The sequence below is a fragment of the Sinohyriopsis cumingii genome, chromosome 7, assembly GCF_028554795.1.
Source record: "Sinohyriopsis cumingii isolate HCF-2022 chromosome 7, ASM2855479v2, whole genome shotgun sequence".
In the NCBI taxonomy this organism is placed as follows: Eukaryota; Metazoa; Mollusca; class Bivalvia; order Unionida; family Unionidae; genus Sinohyriopsis; species Sinohyriopsis cumingii.
This window is the reverse complement of record NC_142967.1, coordinates 39065089-39085091: the sequence shown is the minus strand read 5'-3', so window position 1 is coordinate 39085091 and position 20003 is coordinate 39065089. Positions and strand designations below refer to the sequence as shown.

General features: G+C 33.7%; 1 protein-coding gene and 1 long non-coding RNA gene across 7 annotated transcripts in view; one reads left to right on the top strand and one right to left on the bottom strand.

The window, feature by feature from the left end:
- LOC149795056 (uncharacterized) overlaps positions 1 to 20003 on the top strand; it is a 131157-nt gene that overhangs the window by 68585 nt on the left and 42569 nt on the right. The window lies entirely within an intron of this gene.
- LOC149795057 (uncharacterized) overlaps positions 1 to 20003 on the bottom strand; it is a 58496-nt gene that overhangs the window by 32398 nt on the left and 6095 nt on the right. For 5 of the 6 annotated variants that reach the window (XM_089964746.1, XM_089964751.1, XM_089964749.1 and 2 more), the window contains 6 exons: positions 15932 to 16009; positions 14134 to 14353; positions 10251 to 10342; positions 7055 to 7214; positions 3837 to 3901; positions 1555 to 1683 (listed from right to left, as the gene is read on the bottom strand). In XM_089964746.1, coding sequence (XP_089820872.1) covers positions 1555 to 1683; positions 3837 to 3901; positions 7055 to 7214; positions 10251 to 10342; positions 14134 to 14353; positions 15932 to 16009 — 744 coding nt within the window. The remainder of the gene's footprint in view (positions 1 to 1554; positions 1684 to 3836; positions 3902 to 7054; positions 7215 to 10250; positions 10343 to 14133; positions 14354 to 15931; positions 16010 to 20003) is intronic. The other variant, XM_089964747.1, reaches the window with a different exon arrangement.

The window sequence follows — 20003 nt, the reverse complement described above, 5'->3', positions numbered from 1 at the left end:
GTTGATATAACTTTCTGTTCAAGAGGAATAATTACAAAAAAAAATTCAAGATGGCTGACAGGACATTCATATCAGAAACCAAACTGGTACCATTTTTAATTTGGACTAACGAGACATCAGAAGTCTTTTATGAAAATTTCATATTGATGTGAATATCAATTCCAGAGTAGTGACAACAAGATTTTAAAGATGGCCACTGAAATGGACATGCTGCCAGCAAAGTGGGCAACTATGTTGCCTAAAAAATGTAAACTTTGCCTTCTTCTGTTAGAAAAGCAAAAATGACTTCACCCTGTGATTGTTTTTCGGTACACTGACTGACCATACTTTTTTAGATGCCCTCTCACCTTAGCCAGATTAATTCTAGTATCGTGTTGTAGTGAAATATATTCATCAAGCCATCAGTAGCTAAGCCTAGTTTTGATATCCATTATGCTGGTAAACAAATAATATAATCTGGTTACTCAGTTAAAATTTGTCACATATAGTTTCTATTATTCTCTTTTAGAGTAATATGGCCAAAATAACTCAAACATTTTTCTACTTGGAAATAAAGTTTTGCTTAAATCCAATGTTTAATGCAAATATGAATACTGAGAAATAGAGGGCATAATTCAAATAATGGAACACAAACATACATATACAGCATCATTCTCATTTAGGTCAACTAGAGGGGCCCCGAGTGGCTGAGTGGTCTAAAGCGCTCTCCGTTACGGATCACTGCCATCTCACCTCTGTCTGCGTGGGTTCGAGTCTAGGATTCAGCCAATGTGGGTAGGTGAGAAAGCTTGCCAGTAGCTTCTCGTGGGTTGGTGGTTCTTCCCAGGGTTTTCTCGGGTTTTTCCTCCATCATTAATACTGGCCGCCATGCATAGCCTATCGTGTGCTGAAAAATGGCATTAAATCCAACAACAACAACAAAAGGTCAACTAGACCTTGAGATGAATGTGTGTGGAAAGTTTTATTGCAATCCTCCAAATACATCTGGAGGGGTGGTGATTTTAAATTAGTGCTAATAGATGGATGATGGATGATAAATGACGGACAACAATCTCATCCCATAAGGTTTCTGGTCAATGACCAACAGAGCTAAAAGATTCTGACAGGTGATAAAATAAAAAAAAGTTTTTTAAATTACAGCTTTTTAATGTTTTCCTTTTTTGGAGTAAATAAACATATCTTCTGATGATATCAAACAAACTGCAAAAATGACTTATTTATAGACCTGACCTAGCCAGATGTTGTTTTTATTACACTCATTAAGCAATTCCTTCCTGAAGAATTTTAAGAAGAAATAAATTATACAATTATTCAAATATATAAAATCTATTCAATTTCAGGACAAAGAAATCACAAGAAACAAATGTAAAATAAGTTGTAAAAAATCAGAAAATTGTACAAAAAATGTAATCATCCACAAATTTCTGTAAAATTACCATTCTGAAGAAAAAAAATTACAATCTTTTATCCATATACATAAATACAATTATTCAAACTGGAACATGAATAAAAGTAATATATAACTGTAATTTATTTATATGTTGTAATACTTACTTTGCTTTGGAGGTTAAGGTGGTGTCTTCTTTGTAGAAATGCCAACAAACCAGGTCTGGGTGGAATCACGTATCCCCCTGCCTCATCAGCATTTTCCAGATGTAACAGGTACAATGGGCATTCTGTGAACTGAATCACAGCAGAACATTACTAAGCATACTGCTTTAAAGGACTAATCTGATGGGGTTAAATATACTGCTTTAATCGACTCCTTGGTTTTGGTTATGAAACAGGACACCTCAGTGGATGTTATTTAATATACTACTTTAAAGAAGTCCAACACACTGCTTTAAAGGACTCCTCAGTAGAGGTTATGAAACATACAGCATTAAAGGGGTCATCAGTGGCAGTTATTAAACATGTTTTAAAGGACTCTTCTGTGGAGGTTATTAAACATACTGCTTTAAAGGACTCCTCAGTGGCGGTTATTAAACATACAAATTTCAAGGATTCCTCTGTAGAGATTATGAAACAAACTGCTTTTAAGGACTCTTCAGTGGTTGTTATTAAACATATGTTTTAAAGGGCTGCTCTGTGGAGGTTATTAAACATACTGCATCAAAGGACTCCTCAGTGGCAGTTACTAAACATATGTTGTAAAGGACTCCTCTGTGGAGGTTATTAAATAGACTGATTTAAAACTCCTCTGTGAAGGTTATTAAATATACTGATTTAAAACTCCTCTGTGGAGGTTATTTAATATACTGATTTAAAGGACTCCTCTGCTGAAGTTATTAAATATACTGATTTAAAGGACTCCTCTGTTGAGGTTATTAAATATACTGATTTAAAGGACTCCTCTGTGGAGGTTATTAAATAGGCTACTGAATCTCTATGTATTCTCTATTTTCAATTTTTTGTCTGAAGAATTATGGCTTCTTAAAATAAATAGACTTTTTTATGGAGTTAAATGCTGACAAAACTAATAAAGGAAGAAAAAATTTATTGTAAATTATGTTACTCTGAGAATATTTAACCAAACACATTGATATTAGTAATTTCTGATATCTCCCAAATCAAGCCATCTGTGAAAGACAAGTGAAGAGAGATTAATAAAACAATACCAATTTAATAACTCAATGTCTAATATTTCCTGAGATATCTCTGATTTCAGGAGGATACAAATAAGATGTTACCTGTACAGAGTAAAAATATAAACAGATGAACATTAAATATACACATAGACACCTAACAGAGTAAGGGAGGTAACTATGGCATCTTTTTTACATAAAGGGTGTGTGAGATTTGGATTTTTAACAGATTTAACAATTTTTCAATCATACCACTATGATTTCTGCAGTGTGGCAGTTTATAGTGATGTCTAGCACTGAGGCATCATGCCAGAGATATGTAGCACCATATCCCACCCAGTCACATTATCCTGATGCCAGGCCGACCAGTCTCAACACTAACCTCTTAATGTTGATCACCTTGCGAGGCAGATGTTAGTACCATTTTTATAAATCTTTGGTATGACTCTGCTAGGGTTCAAACCTGTGACCTGCATCTGAGGCAGATGTTCTGACCACTTAGGCCACTGGAGTGGTATTTATATATAGTATAATTTATATGGTAAAGTTTATGGACTGGAACAAATTTTAGCATTTCAAGAAGAGCATGATTTGGGAAGCAATGCAAGTATAATGTAAATGCAACTGGGTAATGTATTCAAGAAAAAAGTAAAAACCACTAGAACAATAATGAAAGCATCTTTTTTGCAGGCAACTCCACTGAATTCCTGTGATATAAATCTAACACTATATGGGTGAATCAGGAGGATGGATAATGATATTGGGCAACAACAACAAATGTGTTTGGACAATATTCAAACACATACATGTATATAATGTGTCTATATTACTCCAGTGCCCAACAACCTGTCAATTTGAATAAGTTTTGAGAGTTGTTAAAAGAATCAATAACTCTAGCACAATGTACAGATGTGTAAGAATATGTTAAAGAACATTAGCAAAAATAAACAAAATAAACAAAACATAACTCTAAAATAATGATGGTACAATGTGACAGCAGATAAATATGAAAGAATTTGGGACATACACATGTGAATAATTACATATAATGTACAGGATAAATCGATAGGGCTAACGCTATATGCCCTGCCAAATTCGTTGTGAGGGCATGCAAAAAAGAATTACTCACAACAAGCATAATAAACCCAAAGTAAATGTGACTTTTTTTTAAAAGACCTGTACAAATATAAAATTATGCAGAACTGAACCTTTATTACTAAAAATAAAAGTATAGCTAAGGATATCTCTTACCTGGCATACAAAGTTTTGCATTATTTCTCTAACTTCACAACTTTGCTGGCTTAAAGTTGTTTCGCCTGGAAATAAAAAGAAACACAAGACTTGTATATTTTCATTATCAAGCTAACAAACATTATAAACATTACTAAAGGGAAAGACGGACATTTCTAAAATTGGAAACTAATGCCAGCAAACTATTTCATTCATTTCTTTAAAAACAGAAAAATAGACTATGCATACTTTTCAATTATACACACCAATGTATTGAAGCCCAAGGGGTTATTATACTACCATGACTGTATTGGCTTATTATCCAATAATTTACCATATCCTGATGACTTAAAATAATCAATACTTTACTGAGCACAGAACGGGGCCCCGAGTGGCTGAGTAGCTAAACTGCTCACCTTTATGGATCACTGCCATCTCACCTCTGCCTGCATGGGTTCGAGTCTCAGGTTTGGCCAATGTGGGTATGTGAGAAAGCTTGCCAGTAGCTTCTCGTGGGTCGGTGGTTCTTTCCAGGGATTTCCCGGGTTCTTCCTCCACCAATGATACTGGCCACCATGTATAGCCTATCTTGTACTGAAAAATGGCCATTACGGATCACTGCCATCTTACCTCTGTCTGCGTGGGTTCGAGTCTCGGATTTGGCCAATGTGGGTATGTGAGAAAGCATGCCAGTAGCTTCTCGTGGGTCGGTGGTTCTTTGCCAGTTGTTCCCGGGTTCTTCCTCCACCATTAATACTGACCAACATGTAAAGTCTATCGTGTGCTGAAAAATGGCGTTAAACCCTACAACAACAACAACAACTGAGCACTGAACAATTGTGAGAATTTAATTTTCACAGCAACTTCAAAAGCAAAAAAAGAATAAATAAGATTGAAATTCTGCTTTATTACTTCAATAAACGGCATGATTCAGACCTAATGTCCTATTTACCAAAGATCTTTCATATTATTCATTACAGTACACATTCAATACAGTGTCTATTTTTTCAGTGGCACCCCTCCCCTGACCAGCAGGAACCTGTGTCTGACAGTCAGAATTCCTTGGCACTGCTGAGTTTGTGTTAAAAAGTACCTCTTTAGAATGGACACCTCTCTAATGTGGCTAGCATTTAATACAAATTCTTTTAGATTTACTATTAAAAGAAGACCTATAATAGTGATTACAGATGGAAGTATATAATAACAGTGTTTAAAAATTAAATTCCTTTCTCAAAAATTTCAAATCGGTGTATTCAAAGCTAACATAATTATTTCAAGAACAGGTCAGTATAGCTTTAAAAGCTCAGTATAAAATACAATTTTCCTGCCTAAAGACATGTATAAAGTCTCCTTTGCACTGTACAATATCAGGGACCTTTTTCAGTGTAATGTATTCAGCTAATTAATGAACAGTATGGAATGCAATGCAATCAATCAATCAAACAAACAATCAATCAGTCAATCAATCAATCTTAAAATGTGCAAAAGAGTTCTGCAAAACCAGGTGTCTCACTTGTATCCCAGTCAATCATAAAATGTGCAAAAGAGTTCTGCAAAACCAGGTGTCTCACTTGTATCCTAATCAATCATAAAATGTGCAAAAGAGTTCTGCAAAACTAGATGTCTCACTTGTATCCCAATCAATCATAAAATGTGCAAAAGAGTTCTGCAAAACCAGACATCTCACTTGTATCCCAATCAATCTTAAAATCTGCAAAAGAGTTCTGCAAAACCAGGTGTCTCACTTGTATCCCAATCAATCTTAAAGTGTGCAAAAGAGTTCTGCAAAACCAGGTGTCTCACTTGTATCCCAATCAATCTTAAAGTGCAAAAGAGTTCTGCAAAACCAGGTGTCTCACTTGTATCCCAATCAATCATAAAGTGTGCAAAAGAGTTCTGCAAAACCAGGTGTCTCACTTGTATCCCAATCAATCTTAAAAGTGCAAAAGAGTTCTGCAAAACCAGGTGTCTCACTTGTATCCATGTGCTTAAGTATAGCCCCTCCCCATCTTTCATGCAAAAACTTTAACACAGAACTTTCTGACATGGTTAATGTTACCATCAATGCTGGAAGTGAAACCTACATCTAACCATGGTAACATAAGTGAGACATTTAAAACCAAATATGGTGAAAGCAATTATTAAAAATAGTTAGGCACACCTGTACAGCATGACTCTAAATTAGACTTGCCATAATTTGATAATAAAATAGTTAGGCACACTTGTACAGCATGACTCTAAATTAGACCTGAGATAATTCAATAATAAAATAGTTAGGCACACTAGTACAGCATGACTCTAAATTAGACTTGCCATAATTCCATAATAAAACAGTTAGGCACACTTGTACAGCATGACTCTAAATCAGATTTGCCATAATTCCATAATAAAATAGTTAGGCACGCTTGTACAGCATGACTCTAAATTAGACTTGCCATAATTCCATAATAAAATAGTTAGGCACACTTGTACACCATGACTCTAAATTAGACTTGCCATAATTCCATAATAAAATAGTTAGGCACACTTGTACACCATGACTCTAAATTAGACTTGTCATGATTCCATAATAAAATGGATCTGACGGCCATATTTGGGATTTAATTTATTGATGATTAATCAGATGATACCTATTCAAACCACTCAGCTGATGCTAATTGAAAACGAAGATGTACATGGTGATGTTAAGTTGTTGAAAATCATGCCATTTATGCAAACTATGACACTAGTCTCAAGTAATAATCCAACGACAAGCATGGGGTATAAAAAAAAAATGACTTAGCTGTGTCCTTTTTTGTTGAATATTCAAGTGGAGACCTTTTGGGGGCCCCAGGTGGACATGTGGTCAGAAGCACTTGCATTTAGCAATCAAAACCATTTCACCTCTGTCCACATGGGTTTGGCCAATGTGGGTAAGTAAGAAAGCTGCCAGTAGCCACCAATTGGTCAGTGGAACTTATTGAGGTTTTCCTGAGTTCTTTCTCCACCACTTATACTGACTGCCATGTATAGCCTACCTTGTGCTGAGAAATGGCATTAAACCCAAAAGAACAGCAACAACAACAGCAGACCTTTTGAATGGTCAGTTACATGGCTGATTCATGTGACAGACTGGCCTGGACTCCAACTTCTAAAGAACATGATGTCTGTGCTGTGTTAAGATCTCATTCACTGTACCAGAACTGTTAAATAAAATTGAAACAAACCATGCATACCAATAAAAATCTTAATTAATGTACCTGTTTTTACTTGTGATCCATCATGAATAAAAATAACACGGCCACATGGGTTGGACTGACTCCATAAACTTAATAATTTGGAGATATTCTGCTGAAGTTTTCTTTCAGACTGAGCCCCTTGTATACTCTCCCACTGGATGTACAGCACTGGAACCTCAAACTAAAGAAATCCATGAAAAGTTCAATCAAAGTACTGAAAACAATGAAGACTTGGAGAGTTGAACTAATATAATTTTTATGACACATGGAAGAAAATAACTTGTGGAATTGCTATTCATGGTCCATTTTACAACTGTAAACAGTTTAGTTTAACTTGTTTTAGAGCACTGTGAATAATGCAAATGATTTGGTCACAAGGCAAAAAGACCACCACAATAGCTGACACAGGCTGATAAACTGGTATGACCATTTGAGTGCTAGCTCAGCATGCTAACCAATGCATAAACCCACTACTACACCACCCCACCACCTGCAGGGTAGATAACTGCAACCTATTCTAAATAAATCTTTATATTATTCTAAATTTTCTATTCTTTACATGTCACTAATTTCTTTTCCTTGATATGTCAACAGACAATTTATATTACCATCTAAAATATTATTTGAGGAATTAGTGTGGTGAATTCCCTTATATGTCAACAGACAATTTATATTACCATCTAAAATATTATTTGAGGAATTAGTGTGGTGAATTCCCTTTCAAAGTATATTCTACTATTTACTCAGTGAAAAGATATCAAATTATTATCCTTTGTTTGAATCGCCGCCTTTGAAATTAAAAAAAAATTAACTTGAAAGGCCAATGTATCTAAATTATTTTGCTAATTTTTGTAAGACAATACAGGTTTTTTAACTATTATTAGTAATACAAAATATTTTCTTTTAAAGAATGGATAATATGCAGAAATGGATCCTACCAAGCCAAAATAAAATCACAAGAAATTTTGATGGCATATTTAAAATAGAGAAAGACCAATATAGGGTTTGTGAATGTGTGTGTGTGTGTGTGTGTGTGATTTGGATTTTTAACATAGCTATAACAATTTTTCTATTTTATCGTTATGATGTCTGCAGTGTGAAAGTTTATAGTGATGTCTAGCACTGAGGCATCAAGACACAGACATGTACCATGATGTCCCACCCAGTCACATTATCCTGACACTAGGCCATCCAGTCCTAACACTAACCTCTGAATGCTGAGCGCCAAGCAAGGCAGCTGTTAGTACCATTATATATATATATATATATATATATATATATATATATATATATATATATATATATATATATATATATATTCAAGTATGCAGAGTTTCATCCATTCATCTAGAACTGCCCTTAAGCATAAAGCTAAAGTAAAAATGTGACTGAAAGTAAAATACTGACATGTGCTTTTTACCTTTATATGGTACAAAACACACCTTTTGTAGTGATTCTACATAAGTATAAAGCTGTAGAACAATGAATAGTGTCAAGGAAAGTTTAAAATATGGACCTTTGATTTGATTTTGAAGAGAGGATAACCAAGACTAGTAAATGAAGTTTGATCCCTTAATCTCAAATGGCTTGAAAATTTAAAGAGTGGAAAGGAAAATGTGATGGGAAACTTAAAATAGTGACCCATGAATAAGACGTTGATGACTGAAAGCGGACCCTGATTTGGAATGCAAACATGCCTTGTAACAATGCACAAGTATGCCAGGTTCCAGCCTATAACAGCCTGGGTCAACTGCTGTGGTGTGTCCCTGTTTGCCATGATAGTATATAGCTATTCTTGTACTGATGAGCCACTATACACTAAACAAACCCTGATCTAAATTGGTTTTAAAATTAGAAAGCAAACACATGTAGGACAGACAGGGAGAATTAAGGATATATCAAAATATGAACAATATATTCAGTGCTATAAATACATGAACAAGGTTTAACAAGAATATTGCATGAATTTCAAAACCTTCAACCAAATATCTTAATACCATTTACAACCACACTGTCTTGCTACCACTTAATGCATTAAAAACCAATCTAATGAGTACATAATTATTTTCAAAAGGTTTTTCATTTTAAAAAAAGACAATGGCCTAAATGGATAATACCCTGTCACCAACAGTTATGTTTCAATACAAATTTTCTTTTCCGTAACATGTGACACTTAAGGGCCTGAGATCACTCAACCAGTTGACTTCTACTTAATTATCAAGTGCAAGTCTAGATGGCCAAGAGATATGTGCTTGTAGAATACTGTCATATTTTTTCAAATTCGGTTTATGGTTATGAAAACTGCCATTTCAAGGTATCTGCATTTTATATTTTCATTGCAGATTAGACATCATTTGTATAAAACTTAACAATCTCCATGCTGGGATACTTTTTGCAAATCTGGTTTAAAGATGTTGAACAGTTGTTCAAATTAGTCTTTTGAAGGTTAATCTCTTGTCAGTACAAAAGGCCATGCTGGATGGCAAATCAGCATCAATTGTACGAAGCAGAAGGAACTCACTGAAATTCAGTCAAATTCTAATGAGAAGTTGCTGAGAAGTCATTCAATGTGTTTCTATTTTTAGCAATGGTTGCCGTACTGGATACCAGATCAGCATCATTCTTATAAATTTAAAAGGCCTTCATATCAGGATACTTTCCATCAATCAAACTTCAATGAATTCTAAAGGGTGGCTTTAGGGATCATCTATTTTTAATAACATCAGCCATGTCAGATGGCAGAGAAGTATCATTTGTACAAAATCATAAAAGGCCCTTATGCAAGGATCCATTCTGACAAAAGGTCAAATTCTCTTGAATGGTTCTTGATCATTGAAAGGTTTTCTGTTTTGAGCACTAGTTGTCATTTTGGATGATAAGATTGCAATAACTTGTATAAATACAAAAAGCCTTTACACCTGAAATTTGGTCTAAATTGATCAAGTGATTGTTTGAGAGAAGTTGAAAATATAAAATTTAGATGGACAACATATAATGAAAGATGGACAATAGATGATGCATGGACATGCAGGGCCATACTACATGCTCAGTTGACAAAAGGTTCATCTGGCCTTAAGGCAAGGTCATACCGTAATCTCAAGTGGCATCAATAAACTCCTTTGGCCTTCAGGCCAGGTAAGATAAAAAAAAATTCATTTTAAAGCATATGCCTATGATTTTTACAAAAATACACAAAAGATAATTAAAACAGTTATACTCCTTTTGTATGGACCTTGAATACAGAATTTGTCATCAAAGGAATTTTCTCTCTTATTATTTCCACTCCTTCATCTTTATCTGGAGTGTCCACTGAAAGAAAGGTAGGGAATAAATCATTCAATCTTACAAAAGCAGATTTTCATGGTATAACAATAAATTTGCACTTTGATGGAACATAAACACCTCTTCCTCAATAACTCATGCACCATGGTGTCCAAAAACATAGACCACACTAGAAGTGAAGGTGCAAGCTATTGAGGGACCTCCATAACAACATGAAATGAAGCCATCCTTGCTGGGCATCAAGAAAACTACTGAAGTGAAACGGTCTGTTTAATGGCTAAATGCTCCTTTTTAAATCATATTGGAAATAATTGTCAATAAAGCACTTTATCTATTGAATTTATTCGTTTTTATGTTTTAAAAAATGACATTCGTTTTCAAGATTGTTAACATTATTCCAACTGGTTTCAACAATCCTTCACATGTAAGTGAAAACATTGTGTATTACATCACTGCTTTATGTTGTTGTTGAGTAGTTCCCTGATCCATATGTTCCTTGCTTTGCTCTCTGACAATTGTGGAACGAAACTCCAGGATCATAACAACCAGGGAACCAGATTATTTACTGATTCAAAATCAAACAAGATTCCTTTAATTTATATTTTTAAAAAACAGTAGTTCGAGAAACAGCATTCAACGTAATACTAGAAGGTCAGTTTTTCATGCAACAATACAACAAATACTTGCAAAATCAGGTATAAAAACAAGGTCGGTACTTAATTAGGTTCTCACAAAATGCTTGTGGACATAGCTGTTATGGTAGATTGATATATTTCACGTTTGAATATAACTGAGCACATTGTATTTACAAACATTACACTTAAAATGAACTAAAAGATAAAACTAATACTCGAATTTCACTTGATAAAAAATATCCAACTTTGTCATATGGTATTTATTTAAAAAATTGTTGTCTCAAGTAGGCATTAGTGGCATTTTCATTGATCAAATTTTGTTGTTGGGAAAGAAATTTTAACAAAATACATGACTTCTTATTAAAAGTTGATAATTTCATAACACTGACTCATATTTCCAGGTCATATCAATCATTTTTTGACAATAGAATGAGCAAAAGATTAAGCTTTCAGTTACCAATTATCATGATTTTCTTCATTTTCAACAAATAGGAGTCAATTTTTGGGTACTTTCTAGTACAAAAAAAATGGAATCCATGACTGACCCCACGTTATAAGCGGGTTTGCGAGTTATCAGGGTGCAAGTTATTGAGGGAGTGGTGTACTTATGGATCAAGGTAACAGAAACCACTGAGTATAATGGGAGGCAACTAAGGCAAAGAAGTCACTTAGTGTTAAATATCATTCCATGTTGCTGTCTGTACAAGATTTTTAAAGATTTGAGGGTGTTGCGCAAAGTACTTTCCCAATAGTACTACTACTACTACTATTTAGTACAAATTTGAACAATTTATTAAGACTCCATGATGGTTGCTTGCTATTTCACTAGGAGGTAGAAGTGACTTCTTCCCAGTTTGGGGACCAAGGATATCTCTTAGAAACTCTACTAGACACACTACATGCCTAGTCACAGAAAAAATTAGGGCTAGTTGGAAAATCAAATCTTTTTATTGTAACATATACTGTATGATGCTCACCAGTTCATTTTTGCACAAAGCTCATGTAAGCGCTTTTTCAGGGACATACTAGCTTCATAAACAGTCTAAATTTACCAGTCTGATGGAATAAATTCTTTACTGCATTATGTTTCTTTTCAACAAAACAACTTCAGTTGATAAAAAGTAATAATATTAACATTACAACAATAATTCTGTCATGGATTAATTTTAAGCATGAAAGAAACATTATTTTTTTAAAAATCCCAACAATGTAAATGATCTCACAAATGAACATTCCACACCAACAATTTTAAAATCTTTTTGCAGTTTTTCATTGCATATTAGAGCAGTGATCACATTATAGGGTTAAATGGCCCAAAATAAGCACCCCTTACCCACAAATTATCTTCAGCATGCAGCTAAATATTCCTTGCCACAAGTCAACACTTACTCTCGTCACTTTCTCAAATTAAACTCTGACATCAATATTCTGCCCAAAAGAAGCAAATTCTGCACGTCTTTTAGACTAAAAAAGTGATGTAAATAAGCATAACACAGCTATTGCCCAATCATGCTTTCAAAAACCTACTGCACTAGTTTAATGGGTTCAGATTCACTCCATTATGTTCAGAGCCATTAGTTCCCCGCAAGTATTCACATGTTAATAACCTCTTGAATCCCAAGCTTACTGATGCAGAAAATACCAATACTGTATCATTATATAAGCATGGCATTTGAATGCAACAAAAGATGAATAAATTTTATCCAATATTTAATCTGAAAATGTTGTGGGAAGATATGGTGATAATTTGCCACTGTTTTCAAGGTTACCATATAAAAGGTTATAAAGTAACTTTTCAGATTCATTTGGCCTCCTTACAGTTAGGTGATGCTGAACATTAGAAAAATTCTATGTTGTTATTATTGTTGTTGCTGTGGGTTTTAACACCATTTTTTGCGAATTAGCAAATGATAAGCTAAACATGGCTACCATCATATCGGACAGGAAAAAAACCCAGAAAACCTTAAGAAGGACCACCTACCCATGGATGGAAAACTACTGGCAAGCTTTCTCATATACCCACATTGGCTGAAGATTCAAACCCATGTGGAAAGAGGTGAGATGTCAGTGATCAGAACTCAGACACCTAGGAGCTCAAGAAAATGTTTATGTAAAACTTGTTATTTGGTAGTGTGAAGTTTAAATTTAGTACACACTTCATAAACAATTCAGAACAAACTCTATTACTGATGACACCAAAACAACTGAAAGTCAAATGCTAATTATAAATTTTTCTTTCTAAAACAGCTATCAATTTAATAAATAACACTGCATCTGATATAAACCATTTTATAATTATTAGTGAAAGAATTAGAGATAATCAAATAATTAGAACAGGCACTTCCTGTGGTGCCATCTATGTAGGAGGCAACAAAAAGCTATAAGGTTCATTCTCTTAAGCTGGGTTTATTTTTAAATAAGCATTTCAGGGTTTCATTTTATTTTTAATAATGGTATAAATTGGTGGATTGCAGATTTGTCATATTCTGTAACATTATCTTGAGAGTTTCTGGAAATAATTTTAAAAGTTTTTCCATTTTGAACTAGACGAGACTTCTGTGTGAAAGCAAAAACATAAGCATCACCCCTCATGACTCAGACAATTAATGACATTCTGTAAGACTGGTACATGACAGAAGGTAAGTCTTTTAGTTTGTTTTTGTTGGTTTTAAGGTACCTTTTAAGACATCACTGGTTATATCATGATGAGGAAGTGAAAGCTAAGTTCTTTCTTTGGACACTCACAGGCATCTGACTGGATGAATACAGCAAGGTTGATAAAACAAAATTCTGTAAGGATGCAATATAGAAAGTTCCTGCTTTTTAAGGTTGATTGTGCAACATGTTGTGCTTAGAAGTCATTATGTGACAAAGATATTTCTTGTATGATTTCAACAAACCTAACCAAATTTTGGTTCTGGTGAACAAAAACATTTAGAAATGATGAAAAGTGTTCTGTCAATTTTTGGCAAATTCTGTCAGGCAAAATTTGGATTGTGGATCTGCAGACAAATCTGGAAGCCTCTACACAAAGCTGGTTCCTCTTCAATTTGGTCAAATTCTGAAGAAACAATGCAGAATAGATGCATTACCATACCATAAACTCACTTGATTTATGGCCAAAACTTGAAAATTTCCAATTTCCTTGATACTGTGAAATATTTCATCTAAGTAACTCTGTACCTATTTCTGAGTGACATAAAGTATTAGATCCATCAGCATTATCATGCAACCATTTCAATATCTGACTGTCATCCAGGCTAGAAGGTACCATGTCCTTATCCTGAACATCACATTCTATTCTGGCAGCCATGTCAGCCACACTGAACTCCCTGGACCAGAACAAATGATCTATTCCACATGCAGGCAACAACTCAAGAATACAAATTTTCTTGTTCGGGTGCTGTAAATATAGAAAAAGAATAAAAGGACAAACTCAGCATAAGACCACTCACCCTTCTGACATCGGTCTAATAACCAAATGCAAGACCAGTTGGCCAATCAATCTGGGTTAGCTGGCTGCCCTCTGTTCTTCTGGATAGTTAGTTGGATGCCCTCTGTTCTTTTGATTGGTTATGAAAAATGTTGTTGTGAGGTTTCAATAACCTTGACAGCAGATCAGCATCATCTGTATGAAACTGAACGGCCTTCAAAACATGGTGTTTTTCCAGTTTGTTCAAAATGTCCTTAATAAGTCCTTACAAGATTTAATTTTTCTGTTTCAAAATCAGTGGCCATATTAAACAGTTAATGTATATCACTGGTAGACCACAAATAAAGGATGTTTTCATCAAAATTTGACCAAATTTTAATGTAGACTTTTCAAGATGTTGTTTAAAAGTTCTGGGGTAATTTTTTTTTAATGGCAACCTAATTAACTGGCAAATCAGTATGGTCTGTATAAATCAGATATGTCTGTAGTCCTCTAAGCTTTCTGTCAAATTTCTTCACATTTTAGTAATGGCTGCAACTTTGGATAGAACATTAAAACCAAACATACAAAATATAAGGTTTTATACACGCATACATTCTTTAAGGCATGGCCAAATCCTTGAGTTGAGAGTCAGTAAAATGTTTTCCCAGTTCTAGTGAGTATGACCATACTGGATGGTGGCTCTGTATCACTTCTACAACAGAAAGCTTTCCGCTGGCCAAATTATAATGAATGGCTTTTATGAAAAGATAATTAAAGGCTTTCAAATTTTAGTTATGTGGCATCAGATTGCTGACTGGCATCTTTTTCATTTAGGTAGTAGGTAAACCAACAACAAAAATACTTTTAACACAGAGCTAAATCTACAAAACTTGTATAAATGACTATAATCTAAGGTGTGGATGGACTTATGGACAAACATATGGATGGACACATACACACATCAATGGAGCAAGGATGCTCTCTGCAAACTTTGGCAGAAATTGGCCTGCAGGTTTGGAGATAAAGTTGAAAAGAACAGATACTGAAGGACAAATTGATAGACGGATGTAAGACAAAATATGACAGATGATGGACATCTGGCTTAAAACCAGTTGATCTAAAATCATCCATTACTGGAACAAAAGTTGTTAAAACAACAATACTGTATATCTTAATTTAATCACCATAATCACTTACACAATATTTTTCTATGTAATATCTTTAAGAACACTGATACATTTCTATATCCAAACATTACACTTTTTCCAGATTTAATTAACAATTTCAATATTAGGTCCACTTGCATCATTCTTTAAGTCACTTTCATTTCTACAATTAAACATCATAAAATACTTCAAGAAAATCATCAAAACTGCCATAAGTCCTTTGCCCTAAGTAATACCTTTGTGGTGGTTGTTGTTGCTGCAACTGTCATCTTCAATACTGCCACCACCACCATCATTTTATAATAATCATTTCTAGTAATTTTATTATCATCAAGACAAAATAAAAAATATCAATTATCGCTGAAAACAAAAAATATGAGATGAAAATGTATATATTTACCTTTCTATTCATGTACTTGATATATGATTCTCTTAATGTCCTTGAGGCATTTTCATCAACAAATGCAATCATCTTGCCCTGAAAAATGAAACCAGTAATAAACATGGATTCAAGTCAGGAATGAAATTACAACGTAGACAAATTAACTGACAAAACTAAGAGTATCCAAATATAATAATGTATTATAAAAGAGGAATGGTGAGCAATTTGCTCATATAAATATACCCCTGCCTCTGCCACAACCTGCCTTTATCTTTAGATGAATATGAATCTTTAGTAAAAAAAACAATACTCATCTGAAAACAGTACATACAATGATATATCAACATGCATATCACCTACTTATAACCATAAATAGCAAAAACAGTATACTGTATACAATGATATATCAACATGCATATCACCTACTTATAACCATAAATAGCAAAAACAGTACATACAATGATATATCAACATGCATATCACCTCCTTATAACCATAAATAGCAAAAACAGTACATACAATGATATATCAACATGCATATCACCTCCTTATTAAAAAATGGTTTACCACAATCCACTAAAAATTGCAAGATTAGTTATATTCACAGTCTGTAATACAACAGGCAAAAAGCTTGGAAGGCACAAAAAGTCGTTGATGTTTTCAAAACATGTGACTTGTTTAAGGGAAAAAAGCCTTATAACACAGAGTGTGCCAGATGCATGCAATCCAAATATCTGCATTTTTTTCACAGCCCAAGTTACTGCTCAATAAAATTAATGGAAGGACAGAGATGTACTCTCAAATAAGGTCTCAGTGGAGAAGTGCTTTCAAATAAGGTCACAGTGGAGATGTATTCTCAAATAAGGTCTCGATGGAGATGTACTCTCAAATAAAGTTTCAGCGGTTATGTACTCTCAAATAAGGTCACAGTGGAGATGTATTCTCAAATAAGGTCTCGATGGAGATGTACTCTCAAATAAAGTTTCAGTGGAGATGTACTCTCAAATAAGGTCTCAGTGGAGATGTACTCTCAAAAAAGGTCTTGATGGAGATGTACTCTAATAAGGCCTCAGTGGAGATGTACTCTCAAATAAGGTATCAACTGAGAAAGTTGGGCTGATTTGCAGATTGTGCTTTTAGCAGTTATTACGTGTGGTAATAAAAATGTGCTCTTTTGTTCTGTTTGTTCAATGAAATTGTGAACAATATTTGTTCAGCAGAATTAAAAATGAAGTAAAAACTTTTTATTTATCCACAAAACAATATTTTAATCAGACACAGTAATTGCTTTCATTATAAATGAAACTATGGATAATACAGTGCTTCATGATCCATACATTATATTGTATATGTTCAATATCTAAATCTAATCATCAAATTTTTCAATATAGTCATGATAACAAACATTTTAGTAAAATTGATAAAGGCTGGATTGCCTCTGAGCCAGTAACTTGCTGTTAATCTATCAACTGGATGGGAATGATCACTTCTCAGATTGATGTCTTTACAATTACTGATCATAAAAAAATTATGCAACTTTTTTTCCACCAGTGCCACAGAAAAATTGTTTAACAAAATCACAGTTATCAAGAGCAAACAAAACTGTCTGAAGATTAAGAGATAACATGGAAATATAAGAGTGGAATAGGATAGTCTTGTGGTTACCAAACTTGATCTGCACCTCTAGGGCTTTGATTTCAATCCTCAGAACCCAGAACTTGCTGCACAAATAAAGATATGGCTAGATCATGTTTTGGGAATCAGTTGATTATGCTGGACTTATATTATGACCAACTAGAAAATACCCAACCCAGACTTATTCATACTTTAAAAATGATTGTTCTAGCCAAATCCTATGCTCAGGTATTGATCTCCTATTATATTTAATTAGTACATCACAACAGGTGTGAAACTGGCTTTTGTAAGAAGTACAATGTAAACTCTTCCAAGGGATAATAACATTCTCTACCTCAGCCATATTTGGGAGTAAGCATTTGAAATCAGTGGTTAATATGCATCTCTAATGAGTCAAGTCAATTTAAAAAAAACAGAGGAAAGAAAAGGTGAAATAATCTATGTTTAAATATATATTTGAATATGTGAAATAGAGCTCATAGGCAATCATTTTAGCTTTCAGTGAAACCTATCAAATGATGTGCATCAGTTTACAGTCATAGAAATTCTTAATTACTGTGTTGATAATTGTAGTCCAGTTTATGTATGTTTCTAAGAAGACTTTTGACTGAATAAGTCACTGGACCCTATTCATAAAACAACTGATAGTAATGTTCCACTGTATGTTGTCAGTTTTCTTTTAAATTGATATGACAAACTACAATTTTATTTACAGTGGGGTTGGATAACTTCTGTCTTTCTGTGTCAGTAATGGTATGCAGAATGGAGGTGTTCTATCCCCATTTCTTTTCAACATATTGATAACCTTAATCATGATTTTAATAGGTCTTATACTGGATTCAACATCAGCAGTTTATGAATAACTTCAGTTTCACTGTTGTCTGTATAAAGTCCGTATGCTGGTGGATTATTAAAATTATTGAGAATATGTGAGCATTTTGCATCACTAAATGATATCAAGTACAACAGAAAGACTATGCATGTGTTTCAAGCAACAAATCCTGACAAAAGTGTCTGAAGTAGAGAACAGACTTTGTGGAGAAAGGCTCTTGTTCGATGACCATATGTACCTAATATATCTAATTCATTTGCATTTGTCAGATGATATACAAAGCAATATTGTTCTTTATGAGTAAATATACTTTTAAGGTCTTTTTTAAGCATGTCCTATAGATGTAAAAATACTGCTTTTCAAAACCTATTTGTATTGTGCTTCTCTGTGGATTTCTTTCTTCATATTTTACAATGATGCAGTTAAATATCTTTTACAAAAATGAATTTATATTTTTAATAGGTTATGGTAGGTGCCCTTGTGTATTGTGAATGTTTGTAAATAACAATGCTACCATATTTCATGTTATTTTTCATACACGAAAAAATAATTAGTAATTTCAGTGTATGAAAACTTATCAAATGTAAAATACATAATCATCAATTGGTGGTACTGACCATGTACGAAAATAAAGGGATTGTACCTGAAAAAGTTCTATGGAACACATGCTACTCAATAACCTAATGGCACAAACATGCAAGGTAAATGTATATTTTCTGTCTCATTCTCAACTCAAGAATCTAATTACATTAAAAATAAAAGTACTCAATTTTTTTTGTTGTATTAGTGAAAGAGAGAGAGAGGATTATGTCTCAGTGTGCAAGCTTGTCGCATTTATAGCATATGTAACTGTTATGTTATGTAATGTTGGCAAAATGATTAAGATGGTTTGAACATGTATTAGTTATGGGTATTATTTATTGGTAAATTGTATCCAACGATATGAGACCACATGGTCAAGAAATTAAGTGCAACTTGTATTTTTACATTAACAATAATCTCATTATCAAATTGCAATAAAAAAAATAAAGAACTTGAAATCACATTTTACTTAGTGTGCATGAGCATGCATGCATATGTGTGTGAGAAAGAGATGAAACAAAATTTTTTCAGTGTACAACACCATATTTATTCAGGATGGTTTTATTTGTAGCATTTGCAAAGACAGAAAAAGAGTTACCTGACGAATGTGATAATCCTCATTTATTACGACCCTACTATATTCCATTATCAATAAACACCGCTAAATCAACAATTTATTCTTGTTTTAACTACAATGCACATTGTCACAACAACCACATGGCTATGCAGTGTTATTTACATGGTAATCAAACATGCTTAGCGCTTTGGGTTATTCCAGTTGAAACCATTGACAAAAGAGGTCCAATCAGCAAGGCTACCAGTAGGGAAATGAGGCTCTCTTTAGGGAAATGAAAATCTGTCAATGTGCTAATGAAGCCATTGTCCACACAGCAGATGTTATAAGATTAAGCGATCATATGCATTACTTGTTATTTGAACTTGCCCGTAAAGATAATAGACGAGTGTATCATAGAATAGATTTGCAATAAAATGTTAATTATATCCAAGTCAAAACTGAACAAGTACTTAAAAGATAGTATA